At 36.8% G+C, this 26,789-nt stretch overlaps 1 protein-coding gene across 1 annotated transcript in view; it reads right to left on the bottom strand.

Moving 5' to 3' along the window:
• Positions 1-23,709, bottom strand: part of LOC113477243 (macrophage mannose receptor 1-like) — a 35,346-nt gene extending 11,637 nt beyond the window's left edge. The window contains 20 exon segments of the mRNA XM_026843468.1: positions 561-697; positions 2,716-2,816; positions 4,394-4,461; positions 5,049-5,224; positions 5,344-5,379; positions 6,373-6,517; positions 7,731-7,818; positions 8,460-8,587; positions 9,961-10,160; positions 12,483-12,631; positions 12,939-13,054; positions 13,358-13,471; positions 14,128-14,285; positions 15,840-16,022; positions 16,877-17,011; positions 17,507-17,620; positions 18,492-18,650; positions 19,909-20,082; positions 21,236-21,637; positions 23,556-23,709. Of these exon segments, the coding sequence (XP_026699269.1) occupies positions 561-697; positions 2,716-2,816; positions 4,394-4,461; positions 5,049-5,224; positions 5,344-5,379; positions 6,373-6,517; positions 7,731-7,818; positions 8,460-8,587; positions 9,961-10,160; positions 12,483-12,631; positions 12,939-13,054; positions 13,358-13,471; positions 14,128-14,285; positions 15,840-16,022; positions 16,877-17,011; positions 17,507-17,620; positions 18,492-18,650; positions 19,909-20,082; positions 21,236-21,637; positions 23,556-23,643 (2,871 nt within the window). The 5' untranslated portion in view covers positions 23,644-23,709.
• Between the last annotated feature and the right edge of the window lie 3,080 nt (positions 23,710-26,789).

Raw genomic sequence — 26,789 nt, 5'->3', positions numbered from 1 at the left:
AAGTAGACTTTGGCAAATGGAGCTTCAACTCAAATTGGTACAAATTCTTCTGTTACAACAATGAGGACTTCCAGACCACATATGAATGTAAAACCATACTCAATTGTAGTTTGGCATCATCTTTCTGAACTCAAAGCTTTGTGAACCCTGTACAAGCCAAAGGGATTGCTCACATAATTTCTCTCTAAGTCATTCCACCTGAAGGGCTTTTTTTCCAAGACCAACCGGTAAAATTTCAGTTTCTAGCATAAAAATGTAGAACAGGAGAGGAGAAGCAGAATAGGTTTTCTCAAACAGTAACAGTGTATTTTAAGCCTGCGCAAACTATGTTCTCTGAAATTTATTCAGCATATATCTACTATTATTGCATTTCTCTGCAAAGTTACATGTCTATCGTCACCTCCATAAAAGCCCAGCTATCCAGCCAGCATGTTCTCACTGGATAATTACTCTTCAAATTTATTTTATAATCATAAAATTTTTTTGCAGGGTTTTTTGTTGTTTTTTTTTTTTCAGTTCCATTGCTTTATACAATTTACTGAAGGTAGTTGTTGACATACCTTGTTGTTAAAGAAAAGCCAGCTTTCTGGACATCCTCCAGGAAGCGATGGAGAAGCAAATGTTGAATTAACAGAACTGTTATGTTTTTCGCATACAAATTTATTGGGGGAACCGCAGTTTACATCATTCCACAAGCCTAAAAATCATTAGATTGAATAAGCAAGTCAAGGTATAATAGTATTTGTAACAATAATTCTGATTTTGAGTTAGAAAGAGGCTGATCTCTACTGTTCAGACCATAGAAGTGAGTAAGAGACACACACTCCACACACTACATTTATGCACTGAACTATTTTTTACAAACAGAAGATGTTTATGTACTTTAGCTGCTCAGCACTGTTAGTTTCTGGGCTACCCTCTAGCAATTGAAAAAGAATAAAGGACTGGGACAAAAGTGCCAGTGACTTCGAAGAAATGTTCTGGTCATCAATTAACTTCATTCTACTTTCTCCACTCTCCCCCACTCCTATCCATCAGTCTCCGAGTAGGAGAATTACAGGAGAAACAGGACGAAAAAACAATATGGTTTGGTTTTTTGGGGTATTTTTTGTGGTTTTTTTTAGCAGAACAGAATAGTCTCTATTTTATATTTCAGGCTGCAGCTTGATCTGAAGGCAAAGTAACGATGGCAACTTTGAATGGGCCAGTTAGAGCTCTAATAGTAGCACAGCTGTAGCTCCTTTTGCTTAATTTGGACTGCCTGATCCTTCTGCATTTCATCCAGGGCTCTCCACAGCATGCATACCTGTTTATGATTTGTTCAAGCTATGGCATCATCACATTGCAGGCAGCAGGGGAATTACACCAGCAAGCAAATTTGAAAAGAAAATGGATCAGAAGTAGATGAGAGAGAAAATACTGGATCAGTCTAAGAGCACAATATACTGCTCAAATATACAATATGAAATATGTGCTATCTCCCAGGGACCAACATCTCGAGTCAATATCATGTTAATTAGGGATTCATTTTGCAGATTAAAATATGTCATTTCAGTTGTCAAGACATACACTGTTTATAGTCAATAGAGAGCTAGGGCTAACAGAATTGCATTTGAGAGGCTATGCAGGGTATCTGCAGAGAGCTGACAGATATGGCATTGTTTCTGTGGGAAACTTACAGTCAGGTGGGCTAAACTCTAGGACTTTTCAGGTGGCTACAGTCACCTACATGTAGTCAGCTGAATTCTGTGCTAGAGTAAACGGAATTGCTCTTCAGACAGCTCTGGCTGTGTAGTTGAGATCTCCATTTGACTATAATGAGACTTCAGAGGTCTAGCTCATGCTAGCTACATTTTATTGTCTATTCAAGCTTAATGCTTCCCTTATGGTCCATTCCAGCTGCTGCATGTAAACTTCTAGCACCATCTGAGGCAAGCTCAGGAATACTGAGCCATCTATTCAGAGCCAGTAGATATGGCAGGGTCTGGTGGGATAGCTGCCCCTTTCTGAATCAACAACTAAAGAAGGAGGGATGCATCTCAATGAGACTAGATGCCTATGTCTGAAAAAAAAATTTATCTTGTTCTTGGTGTCTTCATATAAAGGTAGAATTTCAGATGGGATTGCTAAAATTCTTTATAAAACACTTTATTTCCTTAAATTTATATTAATGAATTCCCATTAGCTTCAGCTTAGTTACAGAAATACAACCAAGAGGAAAAATTATCTCTACAATTTGCAAGATATTTTAATTTAAGAATACTTATGAGCATGTAAGGCAGTGTTAGGTCATTAGATGTATTTGTCTTGTTTCTGTCCTCTCCTCATTGGTTTGTACCTCCAACACCCTATTTCCTGTAACTGTCATAAATATTTTCTTAAGTTCACAGGAATGAAGACAGACTCCATTCAACTTTATACTTAGAGAAGTGGTGAAAAGCCCTGTAAAAAAAAGTGCGATATTAATCTTATAAATCCAGACAGAGACATCTGCATTAGATTACACATGGTTCTGAAATCTCCCCATTCTAAGACATAGACTCTTCCATAACTGGTGGTCACACCAGCTACTGCATCTTGTTGAATTGTCACTGGAAAGGAATTTCAGAAAACAGCCTTAAAAATTGCATAACAGCTGACAGCAGAAGTTTGACATCATCATTTATAATCCAGGCAGAGATAAGTAAATGCTAATAGTTTAGCCTTGCTACTTACCTTGTTCTGACAACATTACCACACAGTTTTCCTCATTATTTGCAAAGTTGGGTTCATTAGGAGCCCAGGCCACATAGGTTACTGGAGTCCCATCTATCCAACTTAAAGAAAAGATATACAAATAGTTATTAATTAATACACTTGAATTGTGAGATGAGAATCCTAATTCACATCTCACAATTAGGAAGGTCTATAAGCATTTATGGGAACTGGAGGAACTGTTTCTTCTCCTTACCTGATTATTCTAATTTGGAAAAAATTATGTAAAATATTACTGGTTGCAACATAGAAAAAGAAAACACCAGGCATATTTTCTGTTGATGGGCAGGAGTGATCAGACATAATTTAATAAATAGAAACTATTTTTACATAGTTATAACAGGTAATACAGAGAAGAATATTAAATTTTATTCATCTTAACCAATTTCATTGTATCACCCAGTTAATATTATGCTTCTCTGTCTGAGCATTCCTGATGTTTCTATAGATGCAAAGAAGGAAAAAATCCTAATTCTGTAGATTTTACCCTGAAGAGAAGTATCTCCACAGGTTATCTCTATTAAGTCTTGTATCCGGAAACTAATGGACATTCCATCAGCTTTTAAAACGCCCTTTCTAAAGTATCAGAAATTACTTTTTCTTTCTTTTTTTTTTTTTTTAATGCTTAATGCTTTTTACTTCAATACACTGCTATTGAAGGAAGAAGAGGTTGGTACTGCATTTTAATCAATATCTCAGAATTCAGGTCACACAGCCTGAAGTGGAAGCAAGTTCAGCTCCCTCAAACTCTCTGTTGCTGATATTGATTTAAATAAAGACGACGCTCACTGGACCCTATCTCCCTAATTTGTGTCCTAAATCAGGAGGTTAAAATCATGCACCGACTCAGTCACTACCAGCTTGTCTCTCCCCGCTCCATTTCTGCCCTTTCCAAGGTTAGTTATTTACAGACACTCAACAGCGACATTAAAATAGAAAGGTTAAATTCAGATCTCTAGATTTGTTTGAGGTCAAGATTTCACCTCCCTGATGTGTCTTAACTAGCAGATGGGAAGGTAGGCAGTGTCAGTATCATGCTCTTCAGTATCTTTTACTTTAGTTTTGATTTTATTTTTGTGTGTTGATCTTTTCACAATACCTTAGAATTTTCCTGTACTGTAAGTTTCTGCTGACCTTTCTCTTGGAACAGAAAATTGCAGAGGCTACAAATCTCTGTCAGAAGCAGCTTTTGTACTCATTGTCCACATTTTCCTAATTCTGGAGGACCTCTCTGAAGCTGTGATATATAGATAAAAGCCTAAGAAATCTAGGCGCTATGGTATGGAGCAGATTTTAAGTGTGCGTATGTGTGTGTTCATAGGTATAAAATCCAGCATAGTAAAGTATCACTCCAATTAGGGGGCAAATCTTTGAAAGAAACTTGAGAAAGCGTGTATGGAGAGTACAGCTGCCTAGCTTTTATTTCGTAAGCGTTTACTCAAGAAAAAAAATGTTCCTATTTCTTTACGGGGAAAACCATTTGGACTTCAGAATATTCTAGGACTATTCCATTCTGCTTTGTATTCATTATGTGGAACTGTCTTCAGTCCTTGAAAACAACACATCTAGTACCTCCAGCTACATAAAATAGTGTATTTATTTCTACTTGTTATGAGCTGCAGCGATCACCTTAACTTACCTAAACTTCTTATCAAGACTCACTTTTAGACCAATAAAGTATCCTCTTGGCTGACTCCAAGATTCCTCCTAAAACAGAAAGATACTATTTTAATTTAAAAATAAAATAAAATATTTGAAGTAAAACAATCAGAAATTGATGTGCCATTGATAAGGTTCACAGAGCAGTCACTGAAGTTGCCCGCGGTAAAGCCTGTGCTTAGTTAGGCACAGCGATGTGTTCACACACTCAGGTGCAGAAGCCAGGTTTTTACCTGAGGCATCAGAGGTGGGTCCTGCAGCACCCTTAGGGTGGGGCAGGAGAGTCAGAAACTGGTGCACATCTTTCATTCTCCCTCCAGGACTGCAGGACAGCCTAATGCCGACCTCAAGTCTCCCTCTCACACCAGCCGCTTTCCAAGTTGCACAGCAGGCACCATCCCAGGTGGCTGTCACCACCAGCCTCCCTCACCACCTCAGCACAGCTGGGGCAGAGCAGGAGAGACCAAATCCCATGGGACCAAAGGGTACGTTTTGGGACAATTTCATAGATCTCATCTCGGGCAGACTTTGTTAGTGAAAATGCTGTTGTCTCTACTTTCAAGACAATTCAAGTTTTGCAAGCAGATTGTCAAAAGCATTTGTAGTTTAGGCTGACTGTTTACAATGATTCTTACTTTTTTTTTTAGTTCTCTCTGTAGGAACCTTCTCTCACTATTACTATTAACAACAGCCAGGTCTGCAGAATTCATCCTGCAAAACTCTTGGGCTTTTTCCATAGAGACATATTCTTTGCTTATGTAGTATAGCTTATCTTCATATATGACCCATCCATCTGCAGTGGTTTTATATGCTGGAAGATAAATAAGGTAGCCTTAAACTCTGTCTCTGTAGAACACAAAAGCTCATTTTACAATAACAATTCTGATAAAAAATAATGAGCATGAAGAATAAATATACACAAAAACCTACCATAGGTGTCAGTTGGTTCAGGTTTTAATGACACTCCTGCAAAACAAGAGAATAGAAGGTGTGATACCTCTCCATAGCGTGTTTTGTGATGTAGCTTGTGACTGACTGCAAGGAGCAGAGTGGGGAGCAGAGAAAGATTCTGCGCTCCTTTACCATTGGCTAGAAAGCAGTCTTAAGCACACATTTCTGTTACATATTATGCAATATGCATGGTCATCTACTTGTAATTTTATATCATAAACTGGGCTTCACGTCATCGAAGTCACAGCTTTGGCTGGATCATATTGTTGTGCAGAGCAATGTAAGGGAAAATTGCTCTTCCAGTCTGTAAGTCAGAGTAGATTTATCTGAAACACTAAAACTTGGTTTTACAGCCCCTATACTGAGCCATCAGTAGACATTCCATAATCCTCCAGAGGGGTCTCCTTGTCAAGAGGGAGAAAATTTCCACTAGATTTATTTTAGCTCTGTCAAAAAATCCTCTCAGTCCCAAATATTTGTAAGCAAAATGATATATGACTACATATACTGACCATGAGTTATTTCTGGTTCTGATAAAGAAAGAAATGCCAGTGCTTTGAACCATTGCTTTTCCAAAAGTGGTTGAATCCTTAATAAAGTTAAAGGAGAACTTGGAGCACCACTAAATCTTTGGTGTACAAACATATTGGTTTTGGTTTTTCGCTTTACCTGTGTCAGTGTAAAAAGCAGTATTGTAAGGAATTCACAATTCCTTACTTCCTACATTACAAAAATACAAGAAAAACTTCTTATTACTAAAAATATTTGCAATCTATAAAACACTTGCAAACACATGGATTATTTATACATCCTAATTTACATAAATACCTTTATGTATTTATTCTATCACCTATCATTGAAGAATCCTGGCCTATATTATGTTACCCAATGCTCTTGACCTCCATTTGGAAAAAGTTCTTAATTTTGTGTCTTTTTCTCTCTTATATTAGGAGAGCAACTACTTATAAATTATGTAAGCTTTTTGCTTAAAGAGAAGAATAAATCTACCTTTTTTTATCTGACAAACCCAGTCAAGCTGTACTTCACAGACCGAAAGAAACCATCGTTTAGAAAAAGTCCCACCGTTGAGTACACCACAGAATTTGCGTCCTCCTGAATTTCTTGGACTATCATCCCAGTTTGTGTACCTAACCTACAGAAGAAATTATTTTTATTATTCTTTTTGTCTGTCAGTAGTTGTACTGTCCATTGGCAAACAGATACAACTTGGTTTTGTCTGAAAGATTCTGCCTCCCAATAAAGAGGTGCAAATATAGGGAAAGCTGTAAGAATTTTACAGTGAGACAATGATGTCAGGAGATCAAACTGTTTTGCCATGAAGGGCTTCTGTTCTTGTTTGCACCTCAAGCCCTACATACAGCCAGGAGAGAAACAGGCAAATGGCCTGCTTCCAATTAAATTCACCTAGCTATGAACTTCACCCTCATTCCACACACGCTAACCATGTGCAGACAAGGTAGTTTTCACTTCATCACTTCATCAACTGTGACCTGATTCAAAATTACATTGACCAACAGCCATCTGGGAGCAGTAGTTGTACAGTGCATCAATTCAACATTCACATCTTCCCTTCCCTGTGGCTAATGAGGATGGGAGTGTGCCTTTTGGGAGGGAAGTCATGTCCTACAAACCTAGTGGTGTTACCTCTGAAGAAACGAACATCCAAATGGGAAGGGAGAACCATTTGATATAACCGACTTGGGATTTTCAAAAAGTTCATGGTAAACCACTTCCCAAAACTTCCATGGAAACTAATACGTTGCAGTATAAAAAGAAAGGTCATTGCTTGGGTTAAAAAATAGGGAATAGAGAGTAGGGGTAAAGGGAGAGTAATAAGCAGTGGAATCCTGCAGGAACATTTTGCACATCTGTGCATATTTAAATGGGCTTGAGAGATGACTGGATAAATTCATGGAAATAAGATTACATGTCTGAGCTCTGAAAGACTGAGCTATCACTCAGGATGCAGGAGTATACTGGGAGATAAGCTTGCTGTTTGATTAGCTCTTAAGATGCTTCTGGCCACTGCCGGAGAATGGATACAATATCCAGTATGATGAATTTTTATGTTCTGAAGTTATGTATTCACTTTATATTATTGGAAAAGAAAATATGCTGGAGTGCTGTGCAGAAAGCTACAGATCCTGATGAGATATAGATTATTTCTATGCGTTCAAATGTATTGCCATGATTTTAGTAATGATAATAAAGGTTAACAGCCATGTAAACATTTGCAGGATTAGTGTTTTCTTTGATGAAGATAACAGTAAAAACCCAAAAGGTACATGTACAAACCCCAAAACATCTGAAAGCAAACAAATTTGATGAAAACTTAAAATACTCACTGGAGAGCCATCACTCCAAGCAAATCCTTCATCTGGATTCAAGGAAAATATACCAAGCCAAACGTTTTGAAAGCTACAGCCAGTATCACTAACAGAAATGACAAGGCAGAGCAGTGTGTAAACATCAACAACAACAAAAAAAAAATCAAGAAAAATATAATTAAACTTTCTAGAACACATTGTAAAGTTCGGTGAAATTGCAATGAATACCCTATTATCTTTAGTGAAGGGCATACAGATGCATATGTTCTTCATAGAAATATCTATTATTTCTATGGCTCCATGGTAACAGCTTATTCATCAGACTTATTAGTAGTATTGATCCTATATTTCCTCTGTGTTCTGTTTTCTTAGGAAAGGCCATTACAGATTCAGAAAATTGATTCAGATTCAGGATTGACTACTTCAAGGTGAGTCAAAAGTACGTATATTGGTCATGTTTTCCACCCAACTAAAAATACCACCCCCTACAACTATATGTATTTCTAAATTATAACTAGTAATCATGATACTATTTTATTTTAATTTCCTAGATTAAAGAACTCTTTTTTTTTTTTTTTTTCATGAAACAGCTAAAAAATGTTCATGAGTAGATAAAATTTCAAAGTATCACAGTTTTTTTGGCTTTTGAGGAATCCATGTATTTCAGAAATCATCTAAGAGCATTCATAATAGTTCATATGAAACATCTTTTAAATCTGATAAGATAAATATACAGTAGATACTCACTATGTTGCTCTTACTAGTAACGGTATCTCCACTTTACTGTTAATGGTGACCAGATCCCCTCCTATTTGTCTACAAAACTCTCGAGCTTCAAGCCATGATTTCTTTTTGATATTTGATCTGTGAAAACACTATGGAGAAATTACTTTAAAACATATTATCTATTTTATAATAAAATAAAGACTCATAGTCTCACTTACCCGTAAATGAGGTTTCATACAAGCCAAGTCCATAAGAGAAATAGAATTAATTACTCTGTTCATAAAATTTTTGCACTAGAGTTGTCTAGCAAGTTAGTAAGGGAAAGGAAAAGGGAAAGGAATTGCTAGAAGGGAATACAATTTCCTTTAACTTGTTTTACTTGGAGGAGGGCCCAGGCCACCTTCCAGGTGAAAGGAAAGGAGAATGTTTGTGGTGGAGAGGCAAGGTGGCCTGGGATGAATCTGAAGATGCAGGCAAAAGAATGACCTCGTTATGGCTTATAACTCTCACTTTACATTTGTAATGTGATGTCTAACATTTTGGTAGTTTAACAGAATATCCACAAGTTTGACAAAATCTAAAAATGTTGATATGGGAATAAAGGAACCCAAGTAAATAGCATTCCAGCTGAGTTTGAAAGAAATTTTTAAAATACCATCATAAAAAGAGAACTCACTAATTCAATAAAGTGTTAACAAATATAAACAACTTACACTTACTTAGCATGTCTATTCTGTATGATACCAAATCAATGTTTGCACATTACCCTCATTTCTTGTTCAAAATCCTTTTGTATGTGTGCTCAGACATAACTGAGTGTACTTCAAACAGGAATGCATCAGAAACTCTCCAATAAATGTCCTTTATAAACATTTAATTAAGCTTTTATGTGACTTCTTATGCTTTATTTGGGGGGATAGTGTGATTATCTTAACAAGGTCCAGCCTTAGGCATTGTGCTACTTGTTGGATACACTTCACTGTTTCTCTTTGTCCCCTGAACTCTCACACACCTCAGATAAATCTTTGCACAAACCTAGTGACCACAACTGATATAGAGCCATGGAGCAGCCAAGCTTTGCTGCTTCTGCTTTTTAATACGGACGTTGGACATTGTTCTCTCAATAATTTTGCAAATACTGTCTCTTGTTTCTTCTTTTTTATCTTTCTTTGTCTTTCTAAGACTTGATATTTAGGTTCCTCTTCTTGCCTTTTCTGCTCCAATTCCAAATTGGAACTTCCTCGTTTTCTTTCCTCTGTCATTCTCCGTCCCCTTTTGACCAGTTCATTCAACCTCATCTTCCTTAGTTTCTCTTCTTTTATCAATAATTCTCTAAGATGTTTGGGGGTTTTCTGGGTTTTTTTGTGTGTTGGTTTTGTGGGGATTTTTTTTTTTTCTTCGATATTCCAATCTCAGATACTGCAAAATGAAGATGTCCCTTCTTTTTCTGTCTTCCCCCCTACGCCCCCCTCCCCAAGCAATTAAAAGCCTTTCTTCTTCATTTAACTATTTGGGCACTTACTTTAAAACAGGAATTACTATGGTTGTTTTCTACCCAACCTTCAGGGCATGTGGGGACTGGAGCAGTAGTTGGAAGAGGTGGAGCTGTTGCACTCTCTGCCCACTGCTTACAGATATATTTTTGTTTTGTCTCACAGTCGAGAACATCCCATAATCCAGCTGCAGTCCCAGTTCTCATGGCTACACATCCTGGATTACTTCCTTTGTGAGAAATAAAAACCAAGTTGGATATTTTACATAGTCTAAATTGTTTAATTCTTACCTAAAATCTTTGAGCAGCAGCCATTTGCTTCTTGCCATACAAAATAACACTTGATAACAGAGTTACATTTTAAGGGGTTTTCACACAGGCAAAGAGTAGTATTTTCGGTCTCAGGAGATCATAAGTAGTTTGGGATCCTGCCTTTTTTTTTTTTTTTTTTTTTTTTTTTTTTAGCGTCCTGCATAATAAATTCTATGGGTAGAAATTAAGTTGATTTTGGGGGTTTTTACTGTGAGGAGGGAGGTCCTACTGTTTCATATCAGGTAGCATAACCTTGGTCACTAGTGATTTTCATATAGATGGAAACAAATCCCTTGGTACATATACCTTGGTGGGTATACAAACTTCAACAGAGACTTGTGACGTTTGCTGTAATTTTAGTATATTCTCTCAGAGGGAACCGGAGGTGCATACATTGTACAAGATGCAGTCGGATAGATGCACAGAATGGAGTTATACAATGGCTTATTCATGTGATTTCTTAATTTCCTAATTATTTTAACATTTTATTTACTTTCTGATTCCTGCTAAGCACAGACCTGATGTTTTAATGTCTACCATGGTGCCAAGAACTGACTCCTAAAATTAAATGGTCAGCTATAAGTTCATCATTTTATGTCAATTCAAGACATTATTTGTTTCTGTCAGCATCACTTTACAGGCATCAAAGTTCACCTGATTTTACTGATCATGTTCTCCTGAGATTGTCCCACATTTTCTCACAGGCACATCTTCACTGTCTTCAGAAATAATTTAGTATCATCAGCAAATCTTGTCACCTCACTATTTCACATTTTCCAGATTGTGTGTAAATATGTTGGACAGTATGGGCTTTGGCACCAATCATTATGGGACTCTGTTGGTGAACACTCTTCCCCAAGTAAAAAATAGCCCACATAAAAAAAAAAAACAAAACAAAAAAAAAACCCCACCCCCTTCTATTCCCTGCTTTTTATCAAAATTTTTATTCATCTAAGAGCTTTCTTGTGTCAGGTCAGATAAGATGAAAAGCTTTTGGTAATTGAGATAGACCACACTAACTACGTTTCCCTTATTCATATGCTTTTGGCTCCTGTGGGGAGATCTAGATCTGTGAGCATGATCTCCCTTTACACAAGTAATTTTATATACCTTTCCCACTATATCTTCTTTATTCTATTCTTTATTACAAATTCAGCTAATTTACCAATGACTTATTGGTCTGTATTTACCCACATCTCTCTGGAGCCATTTTATATATTAGCAACAACTTTGCCTTTTTCCACCCCTTATCTGTCAAGGCGTTTTAACAGGTAGTTACACATTAAAGTGAACAGTTCACTTAATGTAACCTTCGCAGCACTTGGCTGCTTTTGCAGCTGTGCTTAGTCTTCACTTGCTATTCTTCGGGTAATTTATTTGTTCTATAATCTATTCTCCTGGTATTTCAGCTTGAAATAGACTCTTCAATCATACCCTCACAAAGAAACTTTCCAGCACAGAAAGCCTGTTTTCTTCCTCAGTGATCACAGATGCAAGGAAACTAATTTTTCTTCACTGTTCCAGACTAATGTCCAAGTGCTTCCTTTATACTCTGATCATCTGCTGGCACCACAGACTCCCTGTCAAGCTTTTTTCTCATGGCATTTACAGAAGTTTTATTACACTCAGTCTTTTGCAATTTTTAAATTATTTTTGTTTTATTTTACAATTTATAGTTTCACTGAATATTTTTGAGTAAGTTTTCAGACAAATGATCACTAGGAAGAATGTAGTATATCTTGGGGAAAGCAGATTTCCTCATGACCTCCAAAATCTTGATTTCTATGCTTTTGCAGAGTATGATCCCGTGAGTTCAGTTTTCTTAGTATCACAAGTAAAAAAAAAAAAAAAAGAAACTCTATGATCATTTTTTTGATACTGTGATTTTCTAATTCTAACTTTAAATCCTTGTACAGATGCTCCGTTTCAAACTCTTCTCTCAGGCTAACTTTTCCACTAGAGGGATGAGTGTGGAATAGTCTCAGGAGCTGTCGGTAACTCCTGTTTATCTCTTTGTGAGGTCGAACCAAAAAGTTCATTCTTATTGGCAAATATATCAGATGTCCTGATATAAAACTGTGGTTCAAATTGTTCCCTTTGAACTTAAAAGATGGGGTTTGAGAACTGCCAGTTCTTGTAGAATATACTGAAAGCTTAAAGCATAAAATTCAGAGGACATTGCCAGTACAAACCCAGATAGGGACCAGAGAGTACCTACCATCAACTGTCACAGCACCTACCAGTCATTGCTGCACCCCAGTGCGTGAAGGAGACAACTTCACCGTTGGCCCACCTGAAAGTGCCTTGGTCCTCCACATCAGAGAGACCAAGCCAGAAATATTTCTCAGGCCTCAGCCCCACAAGGCTAATCAGATAGGCTTCTTCATATCTGTAAGAGGGATCATAAAGATGCAAGAGAAAACTAAGTCATTTATCCAAACCCTACTTTTCTAATCCGATGATGAATCCTTTTCTCCTTTTCCTTGCTTAGACAGGGGGAGAGGACCTTATGATAGGATTCTGACTCTCTGTAAATAAACAGACAAAAGCGAGACTTATTTGTTGTTCAACTAGAGACCTCATCTGTACCTTAGATAATTTGTTGTTTGACTCTGTATTAGAATTGTAGTTCCAGAAATATTTCAGAACGTACTAGCATTGCCTATTTAAAAGTCAAGGAAAAGTCATTATCATACCTATTTTCAACTGTGGCTAAGTAGCCTTTTTCTTCTTCACAAGTGGTATTCGCTTCTGAAAATGTTGCTGGAACATGTCCAATAAAATAGCAGTAGGTCCCATATCTTCTCCAGCCCTGTAACATGATTTAGTATTTTCATATAACTTTTAAATAATTGTGAGATCATGTATTAAGTGAGCTATACCATTTCAAAATGAATGAAATGCAATTATTATTAATATTATGAATTAGAAACCTTTTGCAGTGAAATTACAAATTCCTTCTAAGCAGTTTCTGTAAATGGCTTTCTAAAGTTTAAAGTAACTGAGAAATGCCATAATGAAAAAGAAAAAAAAAAAAAAAAAAAATAATTCTAGATAATTCTCTGACAAGGTACTTTTCTGATCTGGAAATTATGTTCCATTCTTATATACTTACTTTTTTGCAGCCTGCATCAGTAATTTCCTTTTCTCCAGCTGTTTGCGATATAGGTTTTCTTTTACAAATGTAGCCAGCTTTCTTCTCACAGATATAGTCTGCCCAATAGCCATCCTGTGGCAGGGGAAAAGAAATAAAAAAGGAAATAACAATGAAATGAAGATTAATAATCTAAAGAAAGTTGATAATTTCTTTCTTTATAATAAAAACTATTCATTTACTTTCTCCTTTCATTTTGAAACAGAAATTTTTTTTTTTCTTATCCAATTCCCCTAGTTGATAATAAAAACAAATCTGTTCACAATTAGTGAAATAATAGACTAGGCTATGATAGTACAGCTATGGCTGCTAGTGTTAAGAGGGGATGAGGGTGCAGGAAGCTGGTCCCCGACCTGTTCTGCAGGGCCCTGCACAGGCAGTTGCACCACACAGAGATGGGCAGATGAGCAGGCACAAAAGAGGCAGCAGGGATCACCATGTCACCTTTACCACCAGATGCAAAAAAAGCAGGAGAACTACATTCAGAGACCTATTTTATAGCCCTAATAATTTATTCAGTGACTTTCAGATGAACTTATAGAGAAAGTTTCATCAATGATGCAGTAACACAATCATTTTTTTTTTAAATGAAAGGTCATATTCAGCTTCATCCTTTGTCCCCACATACCCTTTTCTGGCCCTAGCCAGTTGCTGAAATAGCAGGACACATTATTCTTTTATTAAGAAGTTAGTTTCAATATTAAAGTAAAATATGTATTGGTTAATGTTACCTGGCCCTTGATCAGTACACAATCTTCTGGCCTGTTGTTTGTGGTGGATGGCTCTCCCACGTGCCATTTTGTGTATGTCACTGGTGTACCATCACTCCATTCAAAATACATTCAAACCTTATAATCATTCAGCCCAATCCATAGCTTGTCTGTTGGCTCTAAAACATGGAAACAGGGAACTAGAAAAGACCTCTTATGCCACTGCATCCTTTTCACAGTACCCTTGGGCTCTAGAACATATAATCCCTTTCATAAATTTATGAAACATAAAATTATTTAGTGTTGCATGATAATTTAAAATTTAATATTTTCACATAGATATTATAATAAATATAGTTTGCATTAGAAAATTAGGCTGTCATGAAATCCCTGCACTAGATAAAAAAATTTTGCTTCCCTTCCTCATAGCAGTGGGAGAAGAATAAATTACCAGCCTAATGTTAATACACTATGGTAGTACAATAGGACTGTGTGAATAGTTACTTTTTATGTTCTGTTGCCCTGGTCAGATTTCAAAATACTGTTTTTATGTAGCTTGAAGCATGGATGTTTTAAGCTTCTTTCCACAAAATGAAAAAAAACAACAAACAAACAAACAAACAAACAAAAACTAAGCCCAGCCCCTCAGTTCTAGATCACTTGTTTAGGCAATAATTAAAATATAAATTTCAACATCTAACTTTGGGACTGGCTCTGCTCCAAGCCAAGGCTGGATCAAATGACCTCTGGGATTCCTTCTGGCCTAAACTAGTATATGGATCCTATGGTTTTAGGCATTCTTAAGGAAAGGAAAGCAACCAAGAAAGCAAGCAAGCAAGAAATGGAAGGATATTCACAATTGCTTTAGCAATCACTAAACAGGGGTAAGATAGCAGAATCAAAAAGTATAAGAAATCAGAAATATCTCCTTGTATGGTTGGATACCAAGCAAATTACTTTTTCTTCAGAAAGGATTTTTTCTCTCTTGAATATCTTTCACTTTTTCAATTGTTAATAAAACCTCTAAGCATAAAAAAGGGAAACAAACGAATAGTTAACAGGAGCAAAAAGTAGCACCGTGTCTACAGACTCCTCATGTTTGTGCCTGGGATTTCAAAATTGAGACCTCTCTGACATGGTAGATCCAGTGACCTGAGTATGGTTCTTTAGGCAGCACAGGCAATTCCACAGCTTGCTGCCTGGAAACCCCCTTGGCTAGCTTTTCTGATCTTTTCCATCTGGCAATGTAGAGAGCTGAAATTCTTCTTTAGTAGATTTCTTCCATCACTCTGCAGAGACCTGTGAACTTGTTGATCTGGGTGCTGGTTGACCACAAAACATGGAAAATGACTTAGAACCACCCTGTAAGTTCCCCAAATGCACAGAAAGCAGTACAAATATGTTATTTTTCCATTAAGAGCCCTCTTTGAAAGTGAAAAGTATATTTCATAATCCTTTCACTAAGAAAGCTTGTCACTGGGATGACCGATGTCCTTCTACCCTCATGCAAAGCAAAACACAAGTCAAGATCGTTGAGTAATTCTGAAAGTTGCAGCACAGAAGGGGGCATCCATTTTGAAGCAGAAAGGAAACTGCACCAGCCTGATGCCACTGGACCTCTGGCGTGTCTTTGGCTGCAGTGTTTCATGTTAATGCAGCTGCTAAATCTCAGTTCAGTTAGGTGGTACTTCTTACATGCAAAGGCAAACATCACCACCCCCCACCACACTCACTGTACCCAAGCCGAGACACCATAAAGCTGTGTTCCTCGAGGCTTTGGATGCTGGCCAGGTGACTCCCTTCCTTCAGGCAAGATGTCAAAGCTTCTTTCCATCTTTTGGTCTCCCTGAAGATCTTGTAACAGTGATCTACATATGGTACCCATCCATCTGGGCAAGCAACAGGCCCAATGTCACCTGGGAACAAACATCTCTTTTAGAAGAATTCAAAAGCCATGCAAATGGCATGATACTGAAAATATTTTAACTTCTTCTACTCAAAGGTTCTAAACTAAAAATTTTCTTTAGAAATCCTCATTATAAGGAAATGATGCACACAAAACAAATTAAACATAAATATGATTCTAAATCTGGAAATTTTTAGCTTGGAAAAGGAAAGCTTTTTAATACAAGTATTATTTAATAGAAATTGTAGGGTTCTTACATAGTAAAATGTCTGTAACAAATACACTAATGTATTAATTGCAACAGCTTCCATATTACGTTGTATTTATTTGTCAGATATGAAAAATGAGAAGTTATCTTCACCTAACATAGAATACTTATGAATTTTTAAAAGATTAAGTATATTGACAGAGTAAAAGTCACTTAGACAGATTTACAACTAGATGTACACATAGGGAAACACTAATAGGGAAATCTTTATATACTTATAATATATTTTATCTTTACAATTTGTTGCTCTTTCTTCCTTTTTCCTTATTTTTACTAACATCCCTCTCCTTAAAAATAATTTTTGGTTTGTTCTCCCTTTCTGTGCTCAGTAGTGTGTGTATCCAAAGTGGAGACCTGACTACCAAACCATGGACAGCTAGGATAAATTGGACATTCTTTGTTTATACGTGTTTCTTTCTGTGTGTGGTGGGACTGAAAATCAATGGTTGGAGTGCAATGGTTGGAAAAAGCAAACCAGATAAACAATGAATAGTTTCTATTTCTAATAAAATTCTCCTATTCATCTTTGTCAATGTGAATGACAAGCAATTCAGATAAGAGCTTTGACTTTTAATTATCAACATATATCAACATACCTGAGGGAACCAGGGTAAAGTTTCTTTTCTTACAAATGTAACCAAGTTTCTGATCACATTCCAAATTTTGCCATTTAGCTTTTGTTTCAGGATTTAAAACTGCACAGAGTTTTCCAGATTCAGGAGAGGGGCTTCCTTTGGGAAAAGTACAGGGGAAAAAAAAGGTAAACTTTTCAGAAAGGCAAATAGAGCTCTAAACTCTAAAACGCACAGGAGAAATCACTCCTGGCTGAAGTGAGAGCCCCTTTCCCAGCTTTGGCAAGAACTGAGGTAGATCTCCAGTAGTAGGTATGTCTGTATGAAGTGTAGTATCATTTAAGCAGATATGAACATGTAACCCCCTCATAGTTCTGTTGCTAGAGACAAGACATCTAAGACCGTATATCTTTGGGAAAGCCAGTATTCTGACCTAAAATATTTTTGCAATACACAGAAGTTTCTGGTGTACATTCCATTAAAAAAAAAAAAAAAAAAAAAAAAAAAAAAAAAAAGTATTTCTAAAGCTAAAGCAAGAAAAGCTAAAATACATTATCTCGTGACATATCTATCTGGTAATAGAATTTAAAGCAGTATTTGAGCCACGTATATTTTTTTCTTCAGAAACACAAATTCAAATAAAGTCACAGGTACCTGGAGCCCAGTTTAAGTACTGGAAAGGGCTGCCTCCAATCCATTCCCATCCACCCCTCAAGTCCAGTCTGTTGAGTCCAATCCACAGTGCAGAATCTGTATCTTCTGTTAACTCTAAGTAACCAAAAGAAGATAACTGGTTTTATAAATCTTTCTTTTTATTAGCAATAGTCACTAATACCATCTCTAGGAAGACTTACAGTTCTTAAATATCTAACTATCTTTAGATACCGATAAATTAAAATATGGTGAAGCTTCGATTACTGGAAAAAAGCAAGCAAACAAAAAAAACCCCACAACCCCTTATTCTATTCCTTAATACAAAATGAGCACAGATGTTATGTGACAGAGTGTATCCAAAATGAAAGCGTTTCTGTAGAATATGGTAATTCTGTACAACATTGGATATATTTAAGTAAAAATATTGGTGTAGGGTAAATATAAACAATAATACTAAAGCTCTTAGAAGTTATATGTCATTAAAAATAACGAGTTTCTTCCATACCATTCCTCCAGCAGTACATGGGTAGGTAGAGTCACGATTTGGGGTCTGTGAATAACTGATATTTTTAACTTTGTCAAATGAAAAAAAATCAGACGTCAAACTGCATTTGAGTCAAAATGTATCCTTTTTCTGTCACAAAGTTATCTCTTTTCTCTTATTATTACTTTGTTTTAAAGGTTCCTTTTGACCAGAAATGAAACTCACCTCTTCCAATTTTCAGAATTTCTTCTTAAAAAAAAAAAAAAAAAAAAAAAAAAAAAAAAAAAAGTCTGTTACACTTGCAGGATGGTGGAATACTTTGAACTGTGATTAAATTTGACAGTGATTTTTATATGAACTTGCAAATTCTAAAAGATTTTTTACTCATTCATGCATATTTAGGTCCATAAACATTAGCCAAAACATACTAAATAGTCTTTAGCTGTGATGAAGGACTGAACAGATCTTGAATGTAATTCAGGGTTTGTTTTACTTCCTTACCTTTAAGGTATGTTTGTTCATGAATGTCTGTGATACTCAGTAATTCTGCATTTTGCTGCTGACAGCTCTTCCTGGCTTGGTGCCATGTGAGAGCCGACTCAGAGTTTATTTGGTAGTGTACATTTGTTAACAGATCTGTAGTCCAGGTGGTGTCCTTATCTGTGGAGGAAATAATTAATTTGGGGGTGATAGAAACTCACCCACAGCAAAATGAGTTGCAGGTCCTCAATATGCAAGGCATTCTCATTAAATGTCACCTGCGCTGTTCTTTCAAGAGCACTGAATATGTTACAGGAAGGGTGGGGAAGAGCTTCTGGATGAGCCTGTCACACAGCTTCAGAGCCCAGGAACAGCAATGGTGCTGAGCTGCATTGTGCTCTTCTAATCACCTTTGTGGGTTTGCTCTGTTGAAGAGCTATATACATGCTCAATCGAGCACAATACAAAACTGAATCAGATATTTGTCTATTCCCAAAAGTCAGTATGGAGTTGAATTTAAAACAAAAAAAAACAAAACAAACAAACAAACAAACAACCAAACAAACAAAAAAAAAACACACACAAAAAAAACTGAGAGCTCAGACTGGCATTCAAAAGCTTTGAAAATTATTCACTGACCCTATGTTGCATGCCTTTTGGGCTCAGTGTCCTAGGTATCTTCATAGGGACCTGGAAAGCATATTTGACAATGGATCTGAACCACACCAAAAGAACATTTTGAATCAACTGGAGTAAGGAAGCATTTTAGTAATAAGAGACATATGTTGAACAGGAGCAATGAGGAACTTAGGGGAAGGACTGTCAGGAGGAGTCTTCAATGTCTTGAATGTAAAGCTCCCTTGTCAAGAACAAGGGGGAACTGACCACAGAAATGGCAGACAGTTTGCATAAAGAGATTGAAGTTGCACAGAAATGCCAGGGATGGGAGGCAGTTGTCAGAACGGATGGAAAGACTGTTTCCCAGGCATATATGAATAGGGAATAGCATAGATAGAAGGCCACATTTTCACAAAATATTCACATACAGACTGAAATGTTAACTCCATCTTTAATCTTCCTGCAGCACTCATTTTTGTGTCCACATCATCACAACGGGCTCCTCAGAGAAGGATTGTACAATGGTGACAGTACACATCCTGCCTGGGAAACACTGAGGAGTTCAAAATTATCATGCTGCTCAGCAACACCCCCACAATTAGTGGGAAATGTATGCTGGTTTACTTTTCAGTCACACTTTTCTCCACATCCTTATGCAACATACTGTTTCCTTGTGTAGAGAGATGCAGGATGTGGCAGTACACCATATACCAAAGTACATTCTTGTAAACTATGCATTATTATAAAGATATCCATATTCTGCTAATGCTGGTTTGCCAGTACCACACTGAGGGGAACTGCATGGGAACAGGTAACGTACCTTTTAATGGGCAAAATCCATATCGCTGGTCTGCGTCATAGTCTGCAGTGGTTGCACACCAGAGCCGACCATCTGAGCGGCCAGCGTCTGTGCACCCAGCATACCATTGCTTATTGTACATGAAAGGAAATACACAGGGTGCCCCGAAAGCATTTCCTAAAAGTGTAAATGTCTCTGAGAAGACAAAATAATAAAGGTAAAATAATAAAGGAAATAATAAATTAATATAAACTGTGAAAAATAGGAAGCTTATGTTAATGACTGAATTGAATCTCAAAGGTCTTCCCATGTTACCTTTCCCAAAACCATAATAAAATTAATTTCAACACTTTTTCAGACTTAAGCTGCTGACATATGTTTTAGAGAAGTGCTATTGTGATGTAAAGTAATATTTCATAAATGAGATGTACAACTCGATTTTTGTTCAATATGCTTTTACAAACTTACTAAGGCCCCAGACCTCTGCTCTAAGATACTACTATTTTAAACAACGTTAAGATTTATATAAAATGTGCAAGAGGAAGAACTAATATTTAGAAGTCCTACTTCCCGTAAAAATAAACATCAGGTTACACAATCCATCTCTGTTATTATTCCAGTAACCATTCAAGCAGCTCACATACTGTGGAGCAGCTCCCACATGCAAGGCTCAGAGTTTAATACTTCAAATATCCTGTGAGATGATTTTCTGAACATTCATTCTGAACGTGGGAAAGACATTCAGAGCAAATCACAAAAGGTAACTGGACTGGTAATTATAATTATTCCATAAGCATTCTCATCTGCTGAGTTACAAAAGCCACATTTCGTCTGCTTACACTGGTACTTCCAGCCCTTTCTCAGCTCACCCATATCGTGCTTCTTTCTTGACCATGTCATTACATTTCCAGGGTGCTGTATAAGAAGCTTATTAGTGTTTATACTCTCTATTAACAATGTAGTGACATAGCATGGTGAGCAATAGTGACTTTAGAGAATACTTATATGTAGTATAAGAGTAAGTAAGTATGTATATATGTGTATACTAATGTATAATATCTATTTAGAGAATATATAAAGAGTATATGTAATACTTATAATACTTGTGATACTAATATAATACTTATACTAAAATATTTTGTATATTATATAATCTATATTATATGTATATAATACATACTTTGCCATAAATATGACATTAAATTTAAGGCTAACTCCCTCAGTACAGTGATTTTCTAAAACTCTGATGATCACTGGAGAAATCAGAATAGTCAGAGACAAAGATCCAGAACACTCTAATACTCACAAAGAAATGAGTGCAAAGGACAAAAGAATCAGTTTTCTGTACCTTCATACCCCTGAGAACATAAAACATTCATGGCCCCATAGATCTCCCACTTATTCTTTGAATTCAGCTCCTTCTTTAACAAAACATTATCATGTTCTTCATTGCCAGGAGAGAAAAACAAATCTTCTCCTTGGATTGCAAGAAGGCTTTCATTTCTGCATTCCCACCACTGGAGCTCACTTGTTCGATTACATGGATACAGAGTGATAACAGCCTGATCCTCCTTGGATAACACCCCCAGGCATAGGTTCAGTCTCACACTCATAAGCTGATGATCAGTGATCCACCTGAATTTTTGTGATTCATTGTCTTGATTGCAAGTTGCAGTTCTAACTGACTGCTTGATAGATGACTGAAGACAGAGCTTGTGGTCTTTATTATACAGTAAAAATGTTTCAGTTTCTGTGAAACAAAATAATACGTAGTAAATGGTTAATATAGAATATATGTATAGTGGATGTGTGACATGATTCTGCTTCCCATTCACACGAACAAGTAGACATTGCATTCATATTTGATAAAAACATGATGTATTTGAGCAGCCCAGTGCAAGATCAATTTTACACATTAAAAAGCAATAAGGTAGACAATATGTATTTCATTATTATATGTCAACATACTGTAGATAAGTGGCAGTCAACAGCATCAGCACAACTGAGTGCAGCTTGTTGGATTGATTTTCATCAGTCACATGAATTCCCTCAACCACACTGCTATTACCATTACCCTGTTTCCATCTATCCTCACATGTATGGCAGTGTAGATCTCTGACCTCTAGAAACTTTCCTCATCCTGGCAAATCTTACAAGTCCCCGAGTAAGGTAACAGCCATCTTTGCTGAGCCATTTGTCTCCCCACTCTCAAATTCACATTTCCTTTCCTTTTCACTGTATAAATGTGGGTGAACATCTCTGGACCTCACAGGGCGTACTCTGGGCTCATTGACCTTGCTGACCCACAGACCTGCGGTATCTGCTATGAGCCATTGGAATGTAAATCTAGGAATGACATAGGGAAACCAATCACAGTCTGAGAAAGTACCAAGGATTGGGTAGTAGTAGCATCTGACCACCACTTGGTAATGTGGAAGTTAGAAGGTCCACCTGTACCAGAAATTCGGTCCCTAGCTCTCCAAGTAGTTTCTCTGATCATGTCTACAGTGTTGGCTCCAATATAAAGTAGAAGTAGCTGAGCTAATTTCAGTCCTACAGTGAATTTATCAGTAGCAGTAGTGAATCATGCCTATGAATTTGCTCTGCTGCTTTGTGGTGTACTTTGTGAACCACCTAGTTTTACTTCCCTCCAAAGCTTGTGGGATTCATAACCAGTTTTGGTCCCTCATATATCTATCTCTTGATCATTGGGTGTCATATTTAATTAAAATGTATTTAAAACCTGAAGAAATTTAATTTTAAAACCTGCAAAAGTTTTATATCAATTTAGTTGATAACATACAGTACACTAAAAATAACTGTTCTGGTCTGCAGTGATACCATGGGCAATTAAAAAACCACCACGTACTCCAAGGCAATCCATAACAGTTTACAAAGCTAAAATGATTTAACATTAAGCATTCAGGTTACCAGAAGCCATCTGTTTAACACCTACAATTGAAGCACAGCTAATGGGATGGCAGTAATATTGTCACTGCAATTCTACAATAACTTTCCTAAGTTTAATCCAACTTTATTTCACAAAAAATTTATTTCCTCCACTTCATCAATTCAAGTGAATTCAGTGAGTCTCTTCAAAACAGTGAATTAAAATAATCCTCTTTATAAGCACTAAGTCTCTCTAGATTGCACAGTCATCTGTGAACATCTTAATGTCCTACAAATAATTCCACATTTCACCACTCCTGGAATTTTTCCTGCCTGATTTTACTAACCATTACCTAGACACCAACAGGTCAAAATCAGAACACAGAAGAATAAAAAAATAAAATAAAATAAAATAAAATAAAATAAAATAAAATAAAATAAAATAAAATAAAATAAAATAAAATAAAATAAAATAAAATAAAAATCCACAAATATATCTCGTTATTTTCTCAGGTCTGAACTGCCATTATTGAAATGATAGTGCCACTATCTACAAATGAAGTCATTAAGAATTCAGTCTTTGCTTCCTTATCTATCCATTTCATTTTTCTGTTGGATCCTGCCCTTGCCTTTTGCCCTCCATTAAGAGGCTCCCCATGTATATGTCCCAAACTAAAAATGTACATATAGGCACAGAACCATGAATCACCCAGAAATGCCAAAGGATACGGAACCACTTTCACAGACACCTTTAAGGGAAGCAAGTGGGAGGCACTTACCGGCCAGCTGCAAAGCGCTGTGAACAAGAGAAAGAACATGCAAGCACCGGAAGATCATAATTGTAAATGCTGTTTTCTTTTCTTCCATTCACCAAAAGCTGGACAATGAGAGTTACTGACAATAAAGTCCTGCTGAAGAGAGAACAGTGACCAGTCCTCTGCAGTTTCAAAGGCTGGATGGTTGAATAGAAATCTCAGAGTGATAAATAAGGAAATATTCTGTCACATGTCACATTTCAAAAAAAAAAAAAAAACACAAGGCCACACAGCACAAATTTTGCCTTAGAAAAAGAATGACTTATCACTGAGGGCAAAGTATGCTGTCTTGAGAAAACAGGTGATACACAGATGGTTATATCTCAATACTTTCCTTCTATCTCTTCTGATGAGACATCTGGGGAGTTCATGGGATCAAATCAACAGTGAAATATCAAAAACAGAAATTCAGACTCAGCTTTTAAAACTTACACCTTAATTACACAATGAAAAAAATACCATCAGGAAAATATGTCGGTCTCATATTTTCATGGGTGAGATGAGACAGGATTGAATTTTAGAGGATTTAAGTGAAATTCACTCTGCAGGACGTTATAAAAAAATCTTCCCTTCTAAATGAGATTGCCATTGTCCTACTGACCTTCATTTCTACATAAATGCAACTAGGAGACTAGCACCCATAGCTACCTGAAAAACAGCTCATTTTAAAAACAGTCCATGTTTTTCTTGTGAAGTAGGTCAATCTTGTCAGACAGTCATATCAAGAGCCAGCCACAATTTCAGGATATATTATGTATCTCTTTTTACCCAGATCACAAAGCCAGCACTCAGGAGTTTGGTTTCCATACATACAGGTGGAAATCTGAAAGAAACAGCACTCCTCTCCCGACCACTATAGACTGTCCATACAGCTACATAAAGGTCTGACTTTATCACAGTAGATTTTTACCATGGAAATATTTTGTTTTGTTTAAAAAAACTGTTAAATAGAAAAAACAATCTGTGGTGTGAAAATATTATTTGAAATGTAGTAAGATATTTGTTCGGTACCTGAAGCAAAGATGTGGTAGAAGGGAAATCTGGCATCATCTGTTTGTTGCCAAGACAGTGACATTTTCTGTGGACAGGATTTGTTCCTACTTGGCTGCTCAGCAGAAAGACAATGCAAGAGAGTTAATTCCCTGAAAAAGTCTACAAGACTAAAATAAAAAGGAGAAATTGAATTGTGAAATAAATTACAAGGAAATGCTAGGTACAGATGTAAGGAAGTTACGGGTGAAGTTAACTGAAATTTCTTTTTCAGATGATGAAATATACTAACAATGAGAAAGGCAACAGGTTTTTGTGGAAAAGGCATTTCTAGAACTTTTTCTATTTTTTGTTGAAAAAAATCTGTTTTAATTAGCTGCAAAAGATCTTGACTAGAAAGAGCAAAAGTTTTATTTGATCTGATCTGTCTTTGACAGCATATCCTTACTGCATGTGGCCTATTTATATAAAAGATACACTGTCATTGTCAGGAGCTTTAACAGCCTTGTTTAACTCTGGAGCTTGTACTGCATGAAGCCAAGAGGAATTTCACTTTCCTCTCAGTTGGACATTGTGCAATAACAAAGAAACAAAACCAGAATGGTGCCTTTTTTGCACTGCACTCTATTCCTTCAAGCCACACCAGAGCCAACTGCAGCCTGGCACTAAAACAAGTTTGTTAAGAAACAACAAGCAAATATTAGGAATCCCTTCAGATAGGTTGCAGACCAGTTTTAGGGCTAAAAATACAAACAATTTGTACTTTGTTCTTGATACTCCAAACACACCTTGTGTGCTTCACCTCTCCTCGTAGGACCAGTGCTATGAATTACAGGGTGCTGGCTGGTTCCTGGAAAGGAGTGGTTGCTCAAGGCTGTCAAAATCCCTGAGATCAGCTTCCAAGGAAGAGCCAATCTCACTATGTCACCTGCAACTGACACCTCCTGATCACCCTGAGCCACACCAGATGCATACCTTGAGTGCTAAACTGGAGGTGACACTGCCTTATTCTTCCTTTGCACTTCAGAAATCTGTCAACGCCAGGCACCTTCATCTCACCCCTGCTCATGGGTGTAGCACCAGCACAAGCTGCATCCAACCACAAAGTGCAGTCCTGATCTGGAAGGTCAGAAGCAGGGCTAAAGACAAATTTGTACTCCCTGGTGTTGATTTAGTCTATTACTTCAAATCCAATCACTAAACCTACATCATAGATACTAATCTACTAAAGAGATTACTTATAATGTAAAAGTTGACTTGCTAAGGTTTCCCTAGAAATCCTACTGAATTCCTTAAACTTATCAGTTAAAGGAAAACTAGCAGCACAACATCAACAACACCCTATATACCTCAGCCTATCTCATGAATCTAAATGAATAACAGGTGGGAGGTAACATGCCATTGTTACTTTGCAGGTGATAATTTGCCAGTTACCGATGCCAGTTGTTAACAGACAGCTGCAGTGACATAAAAAGATCCACAAAGTGTTTTGGGATCCTTCAAGAGCAAGGATCCTTTAGGATTTGTTTTGTTGAAAGAGCAATCCGCACCAGGAGTCTCCCCATGCAACCAGCTGTAGTGGCTGAGAGTAACTGATGTACTCTTGCACTTGTAGGCCACCCCCAGCTATTTGGTTGCCTTTGCGGTTTACATCATTAACTGATCTTGCTATGCCAAGACTTGAATATCTTGATACAGAGTTGCCATGAGTCTGCTATTTTTCTGATCAGATTCTAGCAAGGGGGGTAGGTACTCTCTACAAAGGCTGGTGAAGGCATCAGTTTAAAGCTGCTCTGTTTATTAGAAGTTCAGACAATAAAATTCCCACAGTTCAAAATAAGAACTTAGGGAAACGTACTCTAGAACTGAAAATACCATGGCTATTGCATTAATTTTCTTTACTTTTGTACCTACCTAGTGAAAGCAACCACAAAGCATGGCGTAATTAAGCAGAAAGGCAACTTCATCGTGAAAGGAAGAACAGAAAGATGTCCCTGGGAAAAAAACAAGTTTGAACATTGTCTGAGGAAGGATATTGTTTCTTTATTCATGTTTTCTAAAGAATGAGAATTTATATGCATTCCTTCTGAATAAATGGTATTACATAAATAGGAAGTTACTAAAGAGTCTCAGAAGAGCACAATTAGGATGTCCTCACATCTTAAGTCCATAATGAATTGCCAAAGACTACTTGTATGAGTACTCCTG

The sequence above is a fragment of the Athene cunicularia genome (genome assembly GCF_003259725.1).
Source record: "Athene cunicularia isolate RWA chromosome 2 unlocalized genomic scaffold, athCun1 chr2_part1, whole genome shotgun sequence".
NCBI lineage: Eukaryota > Metazoa > Chordata > Aves > Strigiformes > Strigidae > Athene > Athene cunicularia.
This window is presented reverse-complemented; position numbering and strand designations above follow the sequence as displayed.